This window comes from Strix aluco, chromosome 1 (assembly GCF_031877795.1).
Source record: "Strix aluco isolate bStrAlu1 chromosome 1, bStrAlu1.hap1, whole genome shotgun sequence".
Taxonomy (NCBI): domain Eukaryota; kingdom Metazoa; phylum Chordata; class Aves; order Strigiformes; family Strigidae; genus Strix; species Strix aluco.
This window is the reverse complement of record NC_133931.1, coordinates 84184786-84205561: the sequence shown is the minus strand read 5'-3', so window position 1 is coordinate 84205561 and position 20776 is coordinate 84184786. Positions and strand designations below refer to the sequence as shown.

Sequence of the window (20776 nt, the reverse complement as noted above, 5' to 3'; positions counted from 1 at the left end):
TGCAATGAAGCTAACTCAGAAGTGCTCTGTTTGCTGGCAGCGTTGTTGGTGGTGAGTAGCTAATATTTCTTATTAGGAAAGTTTTAACTTTCCAATAGTAGCTTTGCAAATGGAACTTTATGAGAGAGATGTTTAAAGGATAGAATAAGTTTTACTATAACAGCATTTGCTCCTGATTTGGGTCAGTGTTGTATTTCTCTCTGAGCTACTGTTGCAAGCATCAATGATTCCTGACCTCTGTAGCATTGCAGTTTAACACCAAAGAGTACTGCTACCATGAAGGACTCTATAAGCAGTAGTTTAATATGAAAGGCTGGATCAGCATGCTGTTGTATTCCTAAACTAAAAGGACTCCATTATGTACATGACATGCACTATTCTTTGCATTGCATAACAAGGCTTCAGAAAAGATTGTGACACCACTGCACTGTACAAAAACCAAAAAACAAATCAAAACACAAAAGTACATGACTCTTACTCAGAAGATCTTACTGTCTAGTTTAAGAAAGAAAATGACAGTGTTCAACAAATATTAAGGAGGGACAAATAAACAAGGATTACTGAACAAGACAAGTGTTCCATATGCTAAAAAGCATGCCCAGCTGGATGGTTTTGAATTGTTGAAAAGGAAGTATTTAGTCTGAGTTATCTATCAACTTGTGAGAAAGATTCATAACATTTATCATTAAGGAACAAATTCTGTCAGGTACTGCCAGGCACTTCTGCTTGACTAGTGCTTTAAGGTTAGACTCCAGCCCCGCACTACCCTGTAAGAGTCCTCCTTTCTTTCCTCAGAACATCTATTTTGAATTTATTATGTACAAGATAAACTAACGAATAGTTTGTCATAGGAATACTTTTTGTGTTTGCTTGTTTATTTTCAGAAGAGGCTTCTATGGAGAGAAATCAAGAGTATCATTTAATTGTACAGCCTCTGTCTCCTGCTTCTTTTTCCTTCCACAGCTCAATTTATTTACTTTAAAAAAAAAAAAAAAAAAGCCAATAAAATTTAAGGACTTAAGTGCTTAAATGAACCTTTGTAAGTCATGTCAAACAGAAAATGTTTGTGAGAAGATGATAATTTCCACACTGAAATGACCACTTGTCAGATCATTTGTTCTCTCCTCAACAGTCATCTTGTTGAGAAGATAAACTGTCTTCAACAGCTTTCAGGTGAAACCTGGTAGATATTACATATTAAAGTAGATAAAGCATCTCTGATTTGATCTTAGATAGTATCCAGGCTTGCAGAACTCTGACTTCTAGAAATATACTGATTTCGTGAATGATTGTGAAATTTAGCCAATGTAGTAAAATGAAATTTTGCAATCTTCTACAAAGTGAACTTACAAATGAAATTTTCCTTTGTTTCAAATGCAACTTGTTTTATTATTTTTAAAACCATCAGAACAAAGATGTTAAAAAAGTTTAAATGCTTTGTTTTGGAAAGTGAAGGAGTAAAGTGTTGACAGTTTTCTGAATGTTTCCAAGTTCAGTGTTTGTCCTGACCGACTATGAACCTGTTAAAATATCTGACTAGATCTGCTAGTCATATTTGCTATAGCACTGCAAAGACAACATTTTTCTGGGTGCTTTTTAGAGCAATAATATAAAAAGTTGTGATAATAGTGAAAAGTTTCCCTGACACTGTAAATTTTCCCATCACTGTAAATTAACACAGAGGTGTGTGTACATGTGCTTGTACACACACACACACAGAGAAAGAACTTTTTCAGAATCGGGGTATATAAATATTGTGTTTGCCAACATGAATTACCTCACTCTGGATGCTGTTATTTCTAATAGCCAAAGGAAATCAATGTTAGCTGGCAAGGAACGCCTCTGCTATAAGTTTATTGTGTGTATGTTTACTTGTTTATTGATTCAGATCTGAAAAAGATTTGAGTAGAATTTAGCACATGCTCTCTCTTCAATTAGTTCTCCTCTGTTCTTGAAATTCTTTCTTGCCAACTCTTGCCTTTAAAAAAATAGCATAACCCTTCAGTTTCATTGCTTCAGTGCTGTCAAGTGAGTTTTACAGCAGCTGGGGTTCTGTGCCTAGATTTTTATTTTAATCAGCTTTGGTAAGGTGCATGTTAATGTCTGCTAATAGGCCATTAATTAGTTGACCTATTAATTAGAAAAGGGTTAACAGTACATTTGGGTGTCAAGAGATCACACACTTTTGTTCCTCACTTCTGAATGAATGTCTTAAAAATCTTTTCCTCAGAAAGGAAGAGCCTTTTCTGAAAAGTTCGAACTTTCTGTCAAAAATATTTTGACCTGTCCTCTTACACATACAATGTCTATTTTCCACATGGAAAAGCATGATTTCTGTACCATCTGGTGCTATGCTTTTTACATATGTTGATGAATTCAGGGGATACTTGAATTTCCATGTGTGAAATCAGGGAATATAGACAGTATATTTTGTTGAGTTTTAAAATTAGTCTGAAAACCAAATAAATTTTATACTAGTTTTGTGGCACTGAGGCCTCAATCAAAGGTATTTTTGTTGCAAAATGACATGGTTTTGAAGCAAGAGTCTGTAAAATGTCACTGATTGTTTTATGCAAGAGAGGGCAACTGGATGAAAATTTCTCTACTAGGCTGTCAAAGAAAGCTGAAGATGCATGGCAAAATGACTTATATTTCACTGATAAACAGCACTGAGGATTTACAAACAATATTTAATGAATTAATGTATTTTTTCAAGGTCTTTCTGATTTTTTTACAGCTACAGTTTTTAACAGTATTTTTAGTATTTGAATAATAACAGAAACTGATTCTCTTGAAAATATTCTTCCATCAACTTTTTTTGGTCTCACTTTGCCTTATATCATTTCAACATTATTAACTAAATATATCTAGCTAAGATAAGCTTTTACTTCTGTTTTTGCATGGTAGTTGTTTCAATAACAGATATGCTACCTTTGCAAAATTCAATAGAGAACAACTAGCTTTTGCGAAACTCTTTCACGAATATTGCCCTGACTTTGGTAAACTGCATGATTATAGATGTTTCAGATTGATCTTATTCTGCTACAGTTCAGCAAAAAAGTATTACGACAAACTTTCAAAATATTCTCAGCAATTATCGTCAGTATTGTTGTCTCAGGTCAATATCAGGTACTATATTGTATACAGTCAATGGAATAAGCATTGTACTCTATTGACTTTAAAATGTATTTGTTTTGCTTCTCTTATGTGAATGGAGGTAGCAAACCGTGTGCTGCCTTTTAAACAGATCAAACCACTTGAGCCAGTATTGTTTATGCTTCAGTTTCAGTCCAGACAGACTACAGCTGAACGCTGAGCAGAAAAATTCTCATTAAAAGACCACTTCTCCTCCCCCTTTTGCGTTTCCCTTGGGATATCTATCAGCTCTGTGCAGCAGTCTGTGTGGGCTTCACTGCCTATATCACAAGACCAACTTTTATTAAATTCTGCTTTATCACTTGAGCTTCCAGACCCAGCATGAAAATGAAAGCAGAGGTAGCAATATTGCTTGGTCACACATTCCAACAACTTAGCTCAGTTTTACTTGAAAGTAAATTTTAAAAGCCACCAAGACTTTCAAAGACAAACGTTCTACCTTTCAAAAATACCTCTCCCATACATGGTGGCTAAATCTAATTGTGTTTCCTTTGGACAAGCCAAACTAAAACCAAGAGTGGCTTCTGTTCTTCCTGTTCTCCAGCACTTTAAAACTGATTCTTAACAGGAATTTTAAACAGAGAGCTGGTATTTTATACCTGCCATTTTGGTTGAATAATTATTTTTCCTAACTAATATTGTAGTGCATATAATTATTGGGATGGCAAGCAGATCATGCTCTGCATAGACCATGCTGGTTCAGCCTGAATTTTGGCTCCATAAAGCCAGATGTTTATGTGAAACTGTAATTCTTTCTGAAAGTCACCAGGATGCAATGCAAATAGTGAAAATCTGTACCAGGTCCTGACCATATCAAAATGTCAGATAGAAGCTTCAGATGCTTTTATCTAGCTCTGAAGTGTGGTTCCTAAAATATTTCATGCTAGAGAAATCAAGCTAATAGCCCAGTCATTTCATCAGTTGAATTTAGCAGCAGTCAAGTAGAAAATTAAAATAAGCTAAGTTTGAGAATCCTCCTGAGGTCAGGTACTATTTGGGTCAAGTTCATTTCAACACATTCACTGTTAATTTTTATTTCAGGTTATTCAGACTATCACTGCAACTGACAAAGATAACTCTGCAAATGGGGCAAGATTCCATTTTTCCCTTGATGAAGGGCTTTCTTTGAATCCCAACTTTACTCTAAGGGACAATGAAGGTAAATTAAACACACAAATTTCAAAGAAATGGGTCTCTGTTTTGTCTGGGATGTCTCACTGAACTGAAAAATTTCCTTGTGTTTCTTGACAGAAGGGGAAAACTGTAATCTGTCATCACTGAACTGGGTGATATCAAGGACATGGTGTATACAACATATTGCAAACTATGAAAAATCAGATATTGCATTTTATTTTTATATTCCATTTTATTTTAGCATTTATACTTCATACATTCAGGAATGTTTTTAAAAAGTGGATTAATGGAAAAGGTATTGGCAGTTTGGTCTACTTCTACGTGAATAGCACTGAATGTGTACTGTCAAAGTTATTGCCTGTTATTGCTTAAAGGACAAAATAAGAATTTAAGTGACATAAAAAGTCGAATTCATGCTTACTTTTGCAGATATGATACCAAGAGCAGGTCCTTCAGTGCCTTCTGAATGATAGTGTATCACTTCATGCCCTTCCTAACAAAGTGTGTCTAAAAAGTACAATCAGAACTTCACAGCAGATAGGCCCAGAAGGAAAAGGGCCTTCAGAGTCACTCAGCCCAAGTGTTTCTGAACATTTCTCAAAACAAAAAACCATCCAGCCTTTCCAAAAAACCCCAAATCAGCCTTACTCTTTGTTGAGTATCGCCTCATGTTTTCCATTATGCAACCTGATGAAAATGAGAGTAAACTTTAAATGCTTGTCTGTAGCTTTTGTCTTGAGCTTTTATGTATGTGTGTATTGTGTGCTTTTGTTTGTATCCATATGTGGAAGTGTGGAGGGTGTATGTAGCTTTATTTTACGGTCGTATTTTTGCAGTAGTACCGTGGAATACCTTCTGAGATCTTACACATCACTACTCATCTGTAATGATTGAGAAGCATTAACTCCATCATTGGTACATATGGTACATACAGTGATGTTTAAACTATATTCTTTACAGCTATTTCTTATCTGTTTATAAAGCCTTTCAGGGAAGGAGACTGCATAATCTTCCTAAAGAATCCGTTCCAATGTTTATATTTACAGCAGAAAAAAAAAAAAAAATCAAGTTATGCTATTTGTTTGGACTAGATTCACGGCCCTCATATTGTGATTCCAAAAGAGATCAATCCACTATCCATCAATATTTAAAAAAAAACCTAACAATATTTGAAGGACTAATTCATATATTAAAAATATTCCTTAAGTGATGACTCCAGCCCTTTCCCAGATTAATACATCAATTCCACTCAGATTGTGATGGAGCATTATAGCAAAAGTCAGAGGGCTGTTCTGAAATAAAGGAAGTGTACTGTTGTGTATTTTTGTATTTGAGTCTAAAATTCATATAAAATAATTGAGTATTGGACTGTGATCTCATGTGGGAGATGATGACCATGTTCATTTCAGTGCAAGATGCTTATATAAAGATGTGCTTTTGAATAACTCTTAAAATTGTAGTTCATGATGAAGTAGATATTTTATGGTTTTGAACATATTTCAGTCAGGATCTGTACTATATGTGTTTATTACCAGTGGAAAATGCTGTGTGTGGAAAATGCTTTAAGGATTGCATATCAACATAAGTTATTTACCTACACAGATTTATAAGAGGGTGAGAACTTTTCATAAATATCTAATGCAGCAGTGTCATGCTTTGGATATAAGTATGCAGCAATAAGTATTTGCTGCTTTCTTGTTACCTCCTCAAGAGCATTGAGGAATGACTTTACCACCAACGGCAGAAAGCAGTGTTTGGACTATCCCAAACTGGATTTGGCAGGGGGGAGTAGGGGAAGGAACTGAAAAAGGTGTCCTTTATGGTAAAGGCCTGTTGTGCATTATGTTTGTATTTCACTTAAGGAGATACAAAAAGTAAGTATGAACTTCCTGTAGCATCTTGCATAAAACATCTACAGATACAGAGACTCCAGAAATGCAATTTTCAATTTGCCTGTATAATTAACACAATGTCAGTTTAACTCGAGTCATGGCCCTTTATTGGGACCTTTTCTTTGTGATACAATGTCTATGTAACAGTGAAACACTGATAAAGTGCATTGACAATATCCAGTTATCTATCATTTACGACTTTCATATTTACTATCTATTCCTACTCAGAAATGGAATTTCTGTTGCTTTCTGTACTAGGAAATAGCTGAGAGATGGTGGGCAGAAGAGGCTTTTCTGATGTCTTTGACAAGTTTGCACTTTTGAAAACTCATATTTTTGAGCATCAGCCGTTAAAAAGAATCAGAATGCTCTTAACACAAGATAGCTGTTATTTTAACTCTGGATTTAATCATTCTATAAAGGCTGGCATCCCTGGAGGGTTTTATTTGTTTGTTTGTTATGTTTTTTAAATAAAAAACTGCAGCAATTACCTTAAGAGAGTTTTCAGTAATGTTTTGCAGAATGATAAAAACCAAAATCTTGATATCACATTGAAAGTGGTAGCTGTACCTGTCACTGCAAAGCTATATTTCTCTTGCCGTCATCTCTGGATCCAGTCATCCTCTCCTTTTATTTCTTCAGGACAAAGGTTTAATTTCACAAAAAATCTCAGTAGACATTTTCTTCCCTTGTTTTCATAACCCAGAATAACAGAATTCTGATCTTTGAGCCCAAATACACTATTGTATGAATGTTCCCCTACTCCATTGTCATCAGTAGAGCTACAAGATCAAAAGACTCTACAGCAGTGAATGGGATCTTTAAATATTTACACTTATATCTATGCACTTTGACTGAAATCTAGAGGACTTGCACAATCATAAGATTTTGTAGTTTGTCCCTACCTACCTGTACAGACTGTAGCAATATACAGTCTCAGCCTGTGTATGATTCAGGTCAATAATATTCTGTGGCTTCAGCAGAGAAAATAGATATTAAAGCATCAGTTCAGATAACTGATCATATGACCAGTTAAACTTTTACCTCTTGGGCCTGAAGTCTTGCCTTTACTCAGTAACAATCCACACTGTTAAACTCCAGCCTTTGAATATGCACCCTCATAATGCAGAGCTTAAAACCCTCAGGGAAACATAGGTCAGGAGACAGCTGCAGGGCTACACCAAATATGCAGTCTAGCAGAACCTAGGAGTTGCTTGGATCACCTGCTGGATTCTGTTGGTGTTTACAATTTTCATTTAAAAAAAAAATGGAAAAGACAGAATATGTTACCTTCTCCCCTACTGACTGGATGCTTAAGCTACAGTAGATCCTTTGTTGATATTTTAAGTTTTTTATATGCTGACAAAATAGTCTTCAGACAGAGTAAATGCTTAAGAATATGAACAAGAGGACAGTCAACAAAATGATGCAGTATATCTACACATGTAAGCAAGACAGAACAAGGGCTGCAATAGAATTTCTTTGCTATACAAAGAAAACACATTGTTGTAACAATTTCCTGCAATTTTAGAGAGAATACCTGGAGAAGATGCCTTTTTGTTTCAGAATTGTACTTAATGGAGGCTTTTTTAATTAAACAGGGCTGTTTACAATTTATTCTGTTCAGAAAAATGTCACAATTTCTATTACAACGTGGGTAGCCAAATACTTTTTCAAGTATTTGGAGGTGCTTTTATGTTGCCGTTCAGATGTTACATAACTCAGTTCATTGTTGTCTGTGTTCTTTGTTTTTTAGGAAGTTATCACAGATAATTTTTTAATGCTTTTTTCACTTGTGTGTAATATCTTAAATTTACACTTTTTGCCTAATAAGAAATATCTGCTTTTGATGTCCCATTAAAAATCTGCCAGGGCAGTATGGGACTAAAACCACTTTCTGTTGGGGAATCAGAGGAAATATGAAAGAACTTCTTCACATTAGAACTGTTTTGAAGTACTGAATTTTAAAAATATACCTTTTCTTATCCTGGAAGAATCAAAGTACTTTTCCAGATGCTGAAAGACTGGTTGATATACTTGTCAAAATTTGTTAGTTTGATGGAAAATGCATGTGAGCATATGTTACTGTTATGATATACCTAACCTTTAATATGTAAACACATACATTTGCATAGTGTCTCTCTTTCTCTCTCTCTGAGTATAAAAAAATCATTCCTTCTTTCTGCCTATTTTGTTACCTACTAGAGACCTCTTTCAGAAGTTCAACAACACTTTTCAGGGGGCTGGCAAAAGATTTAACCCTCAGAGAACAGTTCACTTAGGTGCAAGAGAACATCTATGATTTTTATGCACTTACAAAGCACTGTTTTGCTGGTGGTATTTTATGTCACAAGATATATAGTCTACCATGGATTCCTCAATGGGTATTGTAAATTTCCTGGACAATAAGGGTTTGCGCAGAGACTGTGCACATTCACCCAATGCCACCAATAAGATTTGTACATTCTCTTACTTTAATAAATTGAGACTGCCGACTTCTGAAAGTAGACAAAGTTTACCTTACTTTCAAGGAAGAACAGCTCCCTAGAGAATGCTTAGCATTTGTTCTCCTCTCCTTTTATTTCTTCAGGCCAAAGGTTTCATTTCACAAAAATATTTGCAGTTTTATTTTTCCCCTCTGTCCACTTTTCTCAAAGATCTGGCCTTTTGAAAATTGCCCAGTGATGGAGAATATTCTGGAGTTGGAACAAAGGTAGGTCATGTTTTTCTGATACTATCCCTTTGGAGATTCCTTTTTCTTAATGTTATGCCACATGATACTTTAAAACCCACAGTAGAGACCTGTTTTTCTATAAAATCTGGAGCACAATGAATTCAGTGGCATTTGTATAAAATGAAATTTGTAATGTGTTCATCCACCCATGCCTGTGATGCAAATTAACATTTTTCCTGTGTCACAAATCAAAAAGGAGTAAAAAAAAAAAAAAAGATCAGTTTTACTTGGCATTGCTGTTATTTAGGAAGAGAGCAACTTCCAGAGAGTAATTCATCCTACCCCAGCGTGAAATCCCTTGCAGAAGTTTCTGTATATCTGTTTTTCCCTGATATGTGAAAAATTCTTACCTCCAACCATATTGCACAAGACATCTGTAGCAGGCCAGTGAACTGACTTTAGAGCTTTAAAGTTGCAAATAAGCATGCCAGATACCAGACGATGTCTTAGTTGCTCTAGAGCATCTGAAGTGGCATTGAAAAAGATTACATTGAAATCCCCGCTTTGCAACCCAACATGAGTGGGAAACAGCTACATATTTCCTGCCTTCATTTACATCAAAGCGACGATTGCTCTCGTTATGTAGTATTGCAAGTTACTACTGCCATTCCATGAAATATCATCCTGTAAAGAAGACAAGTTGTAACTTGACAGAAATGGTATCTGAAAAAGTGCAAAGTCAGCTTTATACAAGGTGACTGTAAGTACAGTCCATAGAAGTGCTGTTACTGTAAACGTGTTGCATGTCTGAGCAGATATTATCACTGAGTCAACATCTGAAAGTCAAAAAGGAATTCTACCACAAGTATAAAGGAGAGAAAACCAGGACTAGCTATCATAGAGGGAGATATTTTTCTTCTTCGGGTGTCTGAACATCTTTGATCATTGTTTTATTTTAAAAAGTTGGATCTAAGATTGATCAGCTAGGTAAGTTAGTGCATAGTGTATAGGTTCTTTATGCATGTCTTTTCAGTGCTGCTACCTGTTGGTGTTTCACAAACCAACCCATAGCAAATAACCATGTTTCAGGCCCCAAAAGTCTTATATGTTGCTTTTCATTGTTGCTACCGACTGAACTAGAAATTGGTAGTAGCTTTTTGCCCATTGGCAATAGCTTTGAAACAAGCACAAAATAAAAATAAAAAAAATTACAAGAGTTATCAGTAAGGAAATGAAAGAGAAATGCCTATCGATATAGTCCCACATAAACAAATTAACTGCTCTAACTTTAGAAATACAAGAAATGCAAATCATTCCAATATATTTTCTTTGGTTTTAATTAGTTATGACTTCTCCGAAAATTTATAGAAGTTGAACTGCTGATATAAGCAGAGCTGAAAATTAAAACACGCCTTAAGCTATAAACAGATTTTTACTCTCTTTTTTTTTACTTCCATTTCTCTTGTGTCTGCCTGTAATGTATAATGTCAAAGGAATTCTCAAATTGTGAATAATAAATGAGTATTCTCCAAATTGCTCCAGTAGTCACCTTCCATGGTGTTATCACTGTATCTCAGCTTCCTTGATTTTCCTGTGACCTCCTTTCTTTTCTTAGTTCAGAAGCTTAATCCAAAAAGGTAGAGATGATGGAAAGAGGAATGTGATAACAGCCTTGTATACAGTGTGCAGTCTGGCTTAATAAACTACCACATCTTCCAAGTGTGAAGAGCTGATGCACAATTTCCCATATGTAACTTCAGATCCACTTGAGATGAATCTTAAATTCTAATTGCCATGTTTGTAAAGCACAGCCCAAATTTTAGAAAGTTTAGATCATGAAATGAGACAATTCCACAAGGAATCAGATAAATCTTTCTTTCCCTATGTTGGCGTTGTTAATTTTCCTTAGAAGTCAGCCCTTTCACCTCCAGTGAGTCTTGGTTCTTATCATACTTCTCAGGGGTGAAGTTCACAGTTTAAATCTATTGAGATAAAAAGATCTTTCCTTCCAGGTCTAGAAGAATCAGATCTGTAGTTCTCATCATCCTAGTGCTATTGCTGCTATTCTATACACTTCTCTTCCCTGTCTATATGCTGTATCTGTTTTCAGGTATCAAAGCAATTTCTCAATCCATGACTCCTCCCTTTCAAACTAGCTTTGTTGATATAACTTTTTTTTTAATTATTTTTTGTTTCCCTCAGTAAATGCTTTCCTAGGTCATCAGTGTCTGTCTTCATACTTGGCTGCCTGTAGCTTTTACAGTGTGGGGGATTTTTTTGTTTCATGATAAGATTCTTCTCTTAAAAGTTGCTGTCTTTCTGGTTCTTCTCTCAATGGGTCCTCCAGCAGTTTTTGATAAGGAATGTAAACAATTAAAACATGGAAGCTTTGAACATCAGAATAGCTGTCAGGATGCATTTGTTACTGCAGTTTGGCTAAACTTTTAGTGTCTATTAATTTTGTTGATATACCTTTACATAGGATTGTCCTCAAGAATAGAGCGCTGAATGGAACATTAGAGACATGATTTCTGTATTAAGCCAATGTCATTAGCTTTGGCCATTTTCCACTATCCGTGATTCTCAGTGATCTTCTGAAAATCAGTTCTTAGGTGCAGTTTCCTTCTCTGTAAGAATGTTAGAGATCTCATTGGTAAAGCATTCTAAAAGATTTAATGAGAAAGAAAAGTATGTGAGAGCTGAGTTATTTTACAGCATTTTATTTATATGTACACAAAGGCATGTGCTAAGTTACTATATGTAACTCTGTAATAGTGGGAGTAATAGTGAGAATTAACACCTCTGATGATACTGGGAACAGAAAATTTCCATGCCAGTGCCCAAATGATTACAATGTGTGAAACTGCATTGAAGGAAAAGCTTTACAATGTTTCTTTGAGAATGCTTATAATTGTGTTGGTTGTTACAGAATCTCCTGGGTATATGTCATATTGCATCTGCTTCTACAGAAATCTAGTTATTACTCAAGAGAATGCAAATAACGTGAATTCACCATAGTAAATTTTTGAAATTAAAAATTTGATTCTGGCTCCTTTGCCTAAAATTGTGTCTTATACTAATATTTAATTCTATGATGCTAATGATACGACAAAAACAATTTAATATTGAAAGAAGAAATATTAAAAGAAAAAATATCTTTTTTTTCAATTTGTATTTATTTTGTGTAGTATAAAAATGTCAGTTCTTTGTTTGGCAAGACCTTCCACCCCAGAGAAACATGGTTTAATTATAGTTTTCAGATTATTTGAATTGTCTAGTTTGTCCATGTTGTCATTTTGGTCTTCTATTTTTGTTTTTCTCACAGTTTTTATTTATTTTCCTCACAATTTTTCTCCCATCTGTCCACAGTTATCCATATAGCATACATGCTCACATCTCAATGCTCTTTCCTTTAATTCTTTGCCAATAGTCTCTCTGCTTAAATCCTTTCATTACTGCTAGATTCCTGCTCAGGATTCCTCACTTTTTCTTCATTATATTTGGTCTCTGATGCTTTTCTTTTCAGCCCACATTTTCATCACTGCTTCTGTAGCTATATGGTGATACTGCATCATTCACTGTTTTTTTTTAGATTTATACCAGAGGATGGGAGGAGGAGGTTATGCTTTCCTGCTCAGATTTGAATACTAGGCTTTCTTTGGTTATAGGTCCAGGAAGATTCACATGGACAAAATTTTGTAGGATTTTCTTACTTATATGGACAACGAAGCTTAACTGAAGTGTTTGGGTCTTATAGATACCACAATAGAAACATAGTATTAAGCAGAATTGAAAGACTGTTTTTTTATTGGTAATAACACTTGCTGTCACCTTTTGGATTTAGCAGTATAACATCTGAGAATTTTTTCTCTTAGGATGAGAGACATGGCAGATGTTAATATTAATGCTTAGCTCATGGATATAATGTCACTTACTACCAATAGGGAATTACATTTCAAGCTGAGTCCTTGAACATATCCTTAGGTTTCTAAGGCATTATTTCTGGATAACCTTGTTGTATGATTGTCATTATTTGTTGTAACTTGAAATATAATTCCTCTTAGAACTGTCACTTCTTTAAAATTGCTTTCTCTTTCAGTTGATAAGTACATGTGCTAAAAAGTGCATATGGGAGTGTTGCACTTCTCTAATGACTTCAGTGAGATTTCTAGGTGACCACTCAGATTTTAGTTTGTTGTGGTAATATTGGTGCTGCGGGAAAAAAGAACAGCATCCCACAGAGTAAGACAGGACTGTGACTGTTTTCTTGCAATGAAGCTTAATAACACAGACTGTGTACATTACATAGCACTTGGCCTTGTAGCTTCTCTGGACCCTGTGTAGTACCCAGTGGAGCTGAGATTTCATTATTGTGTGTTTTTTTCTCTTCTGAGTTTATGAAATAATGTGAAAGTTGCATTGCAGCACAACAAAGCAATGTTACCATGTCATGAAAGGAAGTTATGTGCTGCAGACTGTGTAGCACAAGGCAGTTTAGGGATGCTTAAGGATCCACAGGCTGTTGGAGTAATATTGAAGCACTGTGTAAAATGGGAGGAGACAAACCTGGTGCACTCTTGTCCATACTGTCTGCTGGGAAGGGTCCCTGGTGTATGTTAGTAACTCTGACTGTGGCTGGGTTTTATGTGAGAGAGTCCTAGTTGGCCCAGATCAATAAAATACCAGGGACAGTTCTAAAATTTAGCAGCATGAACATTTGGTGTTCCAGAGATCATACTTGTTCCCTGGTCTTGTTTTGTTTAATAACCTGCAACTGCAGGAGATAAAAAGAGACATTGTTAGAGAGGAGCTCTGCTAATAATCTGTAACAAGTTGCATTTCAAGGAAGCAAAGCAATTCTAAGTTGGAATCTGAACAACTAGAAAGTCAGTGGAGTTTTCATGCATATGGAGGAGGTGATGATGAAGCTTTCTTCTGAATGTAGAAAGGCAGAAGCAGCAGTCATCACCTTATATATATACTGCGAACATTAACTTCTTTTTATGCAAAATATGTATTCATTTGAAGTTCCCTACTAATCACAGATATGTGTGTTTATTTCTGCTCTTGGGCTGTATCTAGAGCTCAATCTGCAACTGCTTTGGCAGCTGACAGGCAGACCAGCTGAAGGTCATTTTGTATTCTATGGTGGTTTCCCTCTTTGAACCACTGAAGATTTTATCTGTGTCCTCCAGCAATATTAGGAAAGTTGAGAATGACAGTCTAGCACAAAAAAATGAGTGGCAAATGGGAAATATATTTAAAAATAAGCAAGTGAAAGCTTTTTATGCAACATTATGTAGCAGAAAGATAAAACAGCTGCTTACCCCCTGATTATATGAATATATGTGCTGAAAAATTAAAAGATATGCAGGCAGTCTACATATTTGTAATATGTGTTCAATAAGATTGCTTGGTTTAGGAGTATTTTAAAATAGATTACTGAGATTGTTCATGTACTGCATTTAAATAAAAGTAAAAGACCATACATGTCTTAAAGAATAAGCTGGTCCAAATTTGTAAAATAAGACTTGGGACTTCTCTGTATATCTTAGAAATAGACAAGCAGAACCTAGTAAAGCCTCCACGGGTAGGTCTAGTCTGTAATTATGGTCTTAAGGCCACTGCTCAGTCTGCTTTAGGGGAGAGTTTTATTTATACAATAAATGCAATCTGAATTTCAGGGATATCAAACTTGATTTCTTCAATCAGTTGACTCAATTATAACACAGAACACTTGGTTCCCTTTTCTAGTTGCAGAATAATGTGGAAATCATTTATTTCTTAACAATAAGATAACGAAAAAAATCAGCATTAATGAGAATACCAGAATATGTTTTCATACGGTTTCACAAGCCCAGATTAAGCAATAAGGAGAAGAGTTAAAGTTTAACAGAGTTTTTCTAAATATGAAAGAAATATTTCTGCATGTCATATGCTATAGATATATAGGAATCTTCCACAACCCTATATCAGAAGAAAATATTGATTTACTATATATCTTTTAATCACCTCTGTGTTGCATTTCTTCTGCAGGGTTATTGAAAACACTTTTTTATTTTGCGTGTGTGTAGTAAGTAACTTCATAGAAAAGAGTTATCATAGGTATTTTATAATCTCTATGGAAATATAATTTCCACAACGTGATGATCTTACTCTGTGTCAGATTTTTTCAGATGAAAGAATTATCTGTTCACCTCATTCTGGTTTCAATAGGTTGCTGTAAATGGAATGAATATAAATTGTATTATAAGTGGCTGGTGTCATGCCTCTAAAGAGGAAGTTGGCATGAATCTTGGGATTCAGTCATCAAAAGTATACCTTGACATGAATAAGTAGAACAGGACTTCAAGGCCTGATGCAAATAAGTAAATTAATACAAAACATATTTTGCACCCACTGCGAGCAAGAACAATACTTAATACAACAAACTCACCATGCTGGAGATTTTCGAGAAGATAAGTAGGGAGGGTGGAGAAGAAAAGCTAATGAATTTTAATGCAGTGGAACCTGATGCTCGGTTCTTGGCTCAGTAGCAAGGGTATCGCTTCCCACTTCAAATATATTTCTTGTGTGAAACCTGTTACCAAATATATTATGTTATGATATGCTGATGTGGGGCTATACTACCAGTTTTTCTCAGTACCACTTATCACTGTGATAAGTGAGTTAAAAAGAATGTTTTAAAATTTGGCACAGAGCTCGACAGAAGATGTGGCATGAAGAGTAGTCATCTGGTAAACAGTTTGTATCAACTTTAAACAAAAAATTTAACTTCTCCATTCAAATATGCATGTAGAAAGTAATCAGTCCTACGGGCTAAAATATGCCACACTAGCTGTATTGTTGCACTAGATTTTCAAGAAGTGCCACAGACTTCATTTTTCCATAGATTATGATAAACGCATATAATGCTGTACCTACAGCGTTAAGGAAATAGAAGAAATTTTCTGGTTTGTTAAGAATAGGAAGAAGAAACCCAGCAGACTTATTTTTGCACTTGTAACCCCTGTGTTGTTAAAAAATTCCAAACCCACAATCCCACAATTTGAAAACTGTGTGACCGTTAATCATGGACAAACAGTACAAGAGGAAAGCTCTTTTCTTCCAACTTCTCTTCCTATTTCTCAGTCCCCATCTCTCTCTCCACAACTGCTCATTTCTCTGATTTCTCACTGTCTCCAATTTTGTTTGATTTATCTATGGGCTCTTATTCAGGGGCCAGTACTTTTACAGTGGTGGCAACAAATTAAATTTTACACATATGAATATAAGATATATCTATCTATTACCATAGCATTTCTTCCCCTTCACTCTCTCTATGCCCCTTAATTTCTTGGAATTAAAGGGATATGGGTAGCATCTTACTAATCTAATTAGTGCCTGTGAATGCTCTTGCAATGTGTGTGTAATAAGCATTACTATTTTCATTGACTGTAATATATGCCAGATGAACCTGTAGGTAACATAGTAGTGACAAAATCTTACATCACATCTCCCCTTTGCTTACTTACCTTTAACCTCCACCAGTTTAGCATATATAATACCTATTCTTTTCCCCTTCCTTTCCCTCTTCCCTTCTTCCTCCTGACCTCTCCACAGCATGGGTCTTTGGCCATTGTTTTCTGCTTCGCTGTTTTCAAATGTTTTCTGAAAGCTCACTTGATCTCTAAAACCTGTCACAAATAGTAAAACATGAAAGTCTTATTTTAACTTTTACTAAAGAACATTTAACATTCTTCTGAGAATCAAGAGAATTTTATGTTGTGGATGAATTCCGCCACAGATATTCTCAGAATTCCAGGTATTTACATTTACAAGTGTCCATATACTACCAACAGCATAACATGGGATTAGAACGCTTGCAAACTGGGCCCAAAATGTTTGTCAAAGTTCATTTGTTCATTTAGACTCTAAGAAAAGTGCATTAAATAATCTTGTTTATGTATTGCTAAATACTTTCCCCTGCCTCCTCTTTTGCCTTCATCGGCCACAAATCCTGCCTGACAAATTTTAACTCTAGATTGTGCATTTTCACAGATTAGGACTGTCTAGTTTTAAGATGCCCCATGCTTCTACTCGATGGGAAACAAACAGTCAATAACATTTTTCATTTTTTGTTTCATTAAAATGATATTCTGGTTTTGATATTGTAGATAATACAGCCAGTATCCTGACAAGACGGAGGAGATACAGTCGAACCACTCAGGATATCTATTACCTCCCAGTTTTGATTTCTGATGGTGGAGTGCCCCCTCTCAGCAGCAGCAGTACTCTCACAATTAGGGTTTGTGCATGTGAGAGAGATGGACGTGTAAGAACTTGTCATGCTGAAGCTTTCCTCTCCTCGGCTGGCTTGAGCACAGGAGCTTTAATCGCAATCCTGCTCTGTGTTGTAATTCTTCTTGGTAAGCCATTTTCAGTATTAAGTAATGCTGTCCTTCCACTGGATCTCTGAGCGTGACAGGGCAGAAATTTCTAATATGATATGTTTTTGAACCAGAGGCTGCCTGGTAGTAGGAGGTAATTAGAAACACATAGCTGTGATTAGGGAGGAAAAGTTCAGCTAAAATTAATAGGGAAAGATGCCTTTAAAGTACATTTATATCTTGAATCCACTAGAAATTATTTTTCAGAGGTTATCAAGTAATTAGCACTGCAGATATTTTTGCTGTAATTTGGAAAGATTTCAAAAAGCCACTGACTCTAATTCCATGTCTAGAACAGTGTGAAAAATGGTAGAAAAGAGATGAGGAAAACTTTTTGAAATGCATTACACTGTAAGAAGCACCATTAGCACTCTACAAAAGCCAGTTCTTAATGTGGGATAAGCTGATAGCAATGCACAGCATAATCCACAGGGCAAGGGATATATGAGACTATAAGATGACTCCATTAGATAAATGCCATTGAAAGTGCATTTTTTTTTTTTTTTCCCACTAGGTCAATTTGAATGTTACCCATTATTTTTTTGGGTTTTTTTTCCTGGCAGAAGCACAACTTGCTGAGTACATACCTATGTACTACTCGTGCCTTTCTGCATTCTTATAGAGACAGCAAGATATAATGGGAATTGCAGCATGACCGCACATAGGAGATTTTGAGGATTTTTTTCCAAAGGCTTTACATTGTCTAAAGACTACTTTCCTCACAGCTTACTTCAAAACTTCCTTGTCAGAAAGCTCTTTTAAAATGTATATTAATACATTTCATTTATCAAGTTATATTTTATCATACAAGACTGAATATTCGCAAGAGAAAAAATAAACCTTTTACATTTTAAATGAAGCACTGAAAGCCCTTAACAATGCTTCTGAAAAACGTCAGCCCTAGTTACTAATTTCTCATTTAACTGAAAGGATGTTATCCCCTTTTATATCCTTTATGAAATCCCTAGTAATCCAACTAGTGGATTTCACTGTTGGCTTAAGAAACCTCAGCAATCCCTGCAAAGAAAATATGCAGCAGAAGAGTGCTCTTTACTGACCCTTTGGAAGACTGGGCTGTATTGGAAGTTTGTAGTTTCAGTACAGCATTATTAATTTTCCCCTTAATTGTGTGGTCTCAGCCTGTTGCACTCTGGCATGTTGCTATGTCAAACACAGCTGTATGGATGTCATGGGTGCTTTCCAAGCATACAGAAACCTATCTTCAGGTACACATTACACAACAAAGGCATTGCTCACTTAGGAATAGAAGTACACTTTTCAGACTGGACAGGTTTGGTGACCCTTTGTTTTAGACACACGCCTGACATAATGATCCCAAATAACAATATTAGCCTGAAAATATTACACCTCTGTATTCATGACATAGTATCTGTTATTTCTTTAGCATATATTTACTTACCTCAGATGTAAACTTTAAACCTACTCTAATATCTGCAGTTTTCTCTTTAGCAATTGTGGTCCTTTTCATCACCCTAAGACGCAGCAAGAAGGAGCCCTTGATCATTTCAGAAGAAGACGTCCGGGAAAATGTTGTGACATATGATGATGAGGGTGGTGGAGAAGAAGACACAGAAGCATTTGACATCACAGCACTGCGGAATCCATCAGCTGCTGAGGAGCTAAAATACCGGAGGGATGTTCGTCCTGAGGTGAAGCCTGTGCCCAGGCATCATCCCTCCTCAAGCCTTGACAGTATAGACGTTCAGGAGTTCATTAAACAAAGACTGGCAGAAGCTGATCTGGACCCTAGTGTGCCCCCGTATGACTCCCTACAGACATATGCCTATGAGGGTCATAGATCAGAAGCTGGATCTATCAGTTCTCTGGATTCAGCCACAACACACTCTGACCAGGATTATAATTACCTTGGAGACTGGGGACCTGAATTCAAGAAGCTAGCTGAACTCTATGGGGAAATAGAATCAGAAAGAACAACTTAGTTGTAATTCCCAGAGCAGAGAAGTTCCTAAACAACTGGAGATATAATGACAACGGTAACAAAAAATGAATACTGTACTTGGAACTGAGCAAGTTGTACGCAGTTACTGTAGAACAAGTGCCCTTTTCATATTTGAAACTGGGTTCTCCAATTGGAAGAAAGTCAAATTTTGAAAAATACAGAAAAAAGAAGCTATTGTCCCTTGTGTATATTTTTTAATTGCTCAATAAAGTCCGTGGTACCGTATCTGTAATAATACCTAAAGTAAAGCCAAGCAATGACATTTTTATTGCAATATGCTTAACACCTTCTAAGCTACAGTAAGTTTATGGTCATGCCTGTTTAGGAAGATAGCTAATGGAGGAGCAAATCTCTTGCAGGTGGTTGTGATGTTGCATTTCTAGCTGTGCTGTAGGCCTTGTGATCCCAATGTGAGGTAGCCAATGGGGTTTACTATCAGTGTGAGAAGTGCTAACAGTCTGTTTCCTTCACAGAAGGGATAAGCCACACCTGTCCTCTTAAATAAATGGTCCTTTGATGATTTAATCTTATTGAATTAGCAGGTTGCATTGAGATGATGTCATTTCATTATGTCCTTCATAATATTTTCATCCATAACCAGCTAACAGAGGGAGGATATCATTAGCTGTTAGCTCAAACATGGCTCTAGCCCATCACTCAAGACCTGTTCTGTTACTGTGTGCTAGAGGAACTGTTGCTTTCAGTGTTGTGCTTTTTCTTTTTGTCTTTTCATGGGAACATCATTCATTTAAATGGAATGGGCCCAAAGTACTCTCTATGCAGCAAAGCAGATGAAGCATAGGCTCTTTCAATAAAAACAACAATGGCAGCACCATTAAACTATGCAGTTGTTTGGTTCACTGTGCTTCACTTATGTCAACAGATGAAGCTTTTCAAGTCTTTTGCTGGTCTGAGTCCAGGAGCTACAACAGTTAGTTTAAAACACAGAGTTCTTAACCATAATGTCTCTCTATTTCTGTGTGTGACTAAAAGCAAAATACAGCTGCTGGTAAGACACTGGGACAGCAAAAATTGAAACAAAAGGAATAAGATGATGTTGCTTTTTTCTTTTTTAGTTCAATCTACTGGTATTTAATTTCCCTTAGAGTAATTTCTATCTAAGCAGAGAAAGCTTTTTTTCTCCCTATTTCAAACATCATGAGAACAGGAACATTTTAAGTCAGTGGAGGAAGAAAAAATTAAAATGTATCATTATTGTGGTTCCTATGTATTAAATAAGTTGACTTCTTATTTAGTAACTTTTTAGCGTTGCAGAACTGCTACACAGTTCTGCTTAACATTGCAGGCTGCTTAACGCCTAATCCAGGAGATTCTCATGTTTTCCTTTGTTTGTTTGAAACTTTAACCTTTTGTTTGTCTTTCTTGTGATAATACTGTGAGAGAACCAGGAGCTCATAATATCCCATGAAAAATTATGACCTATAATGCTCACCATCTATTACAACTTTCTGCTTCTAAGAAAACCGTAGCTCAGCTTAGGGAAGTGGAC

The 20776-nt window shown here is 35.8% G+C and overlaps 1 protein-coding gene across 1 annotated transcript in view; it reads left to right on the top strand.

The window, feature by feature from the left end:
• The window catches only part of CDH18 (cadherin 18), a 273081-nt gene extending 253291 nt beyond the window's left edge, over positions 1-19790 (top strand). Inside the window, exons 11-13 of the mRNA XM_074826463.1 lie at positions 4198-4315; positions 17013-17264; positions 18756-19790. Coding sequence (XP_074682564.1) covers positions 4198-4315; positions 17013-17264; positions 18756-19246 — 861 coding nt within the window. The 3' untranslated portion in view covers positions 19247-19790. The remainder of the gene's footprint in view (positions 1-4197; positions 4316-17012; positions 17265-18755) is intronic.
• Positions 19791-20776: the final 986 nt, after the last annotated feature.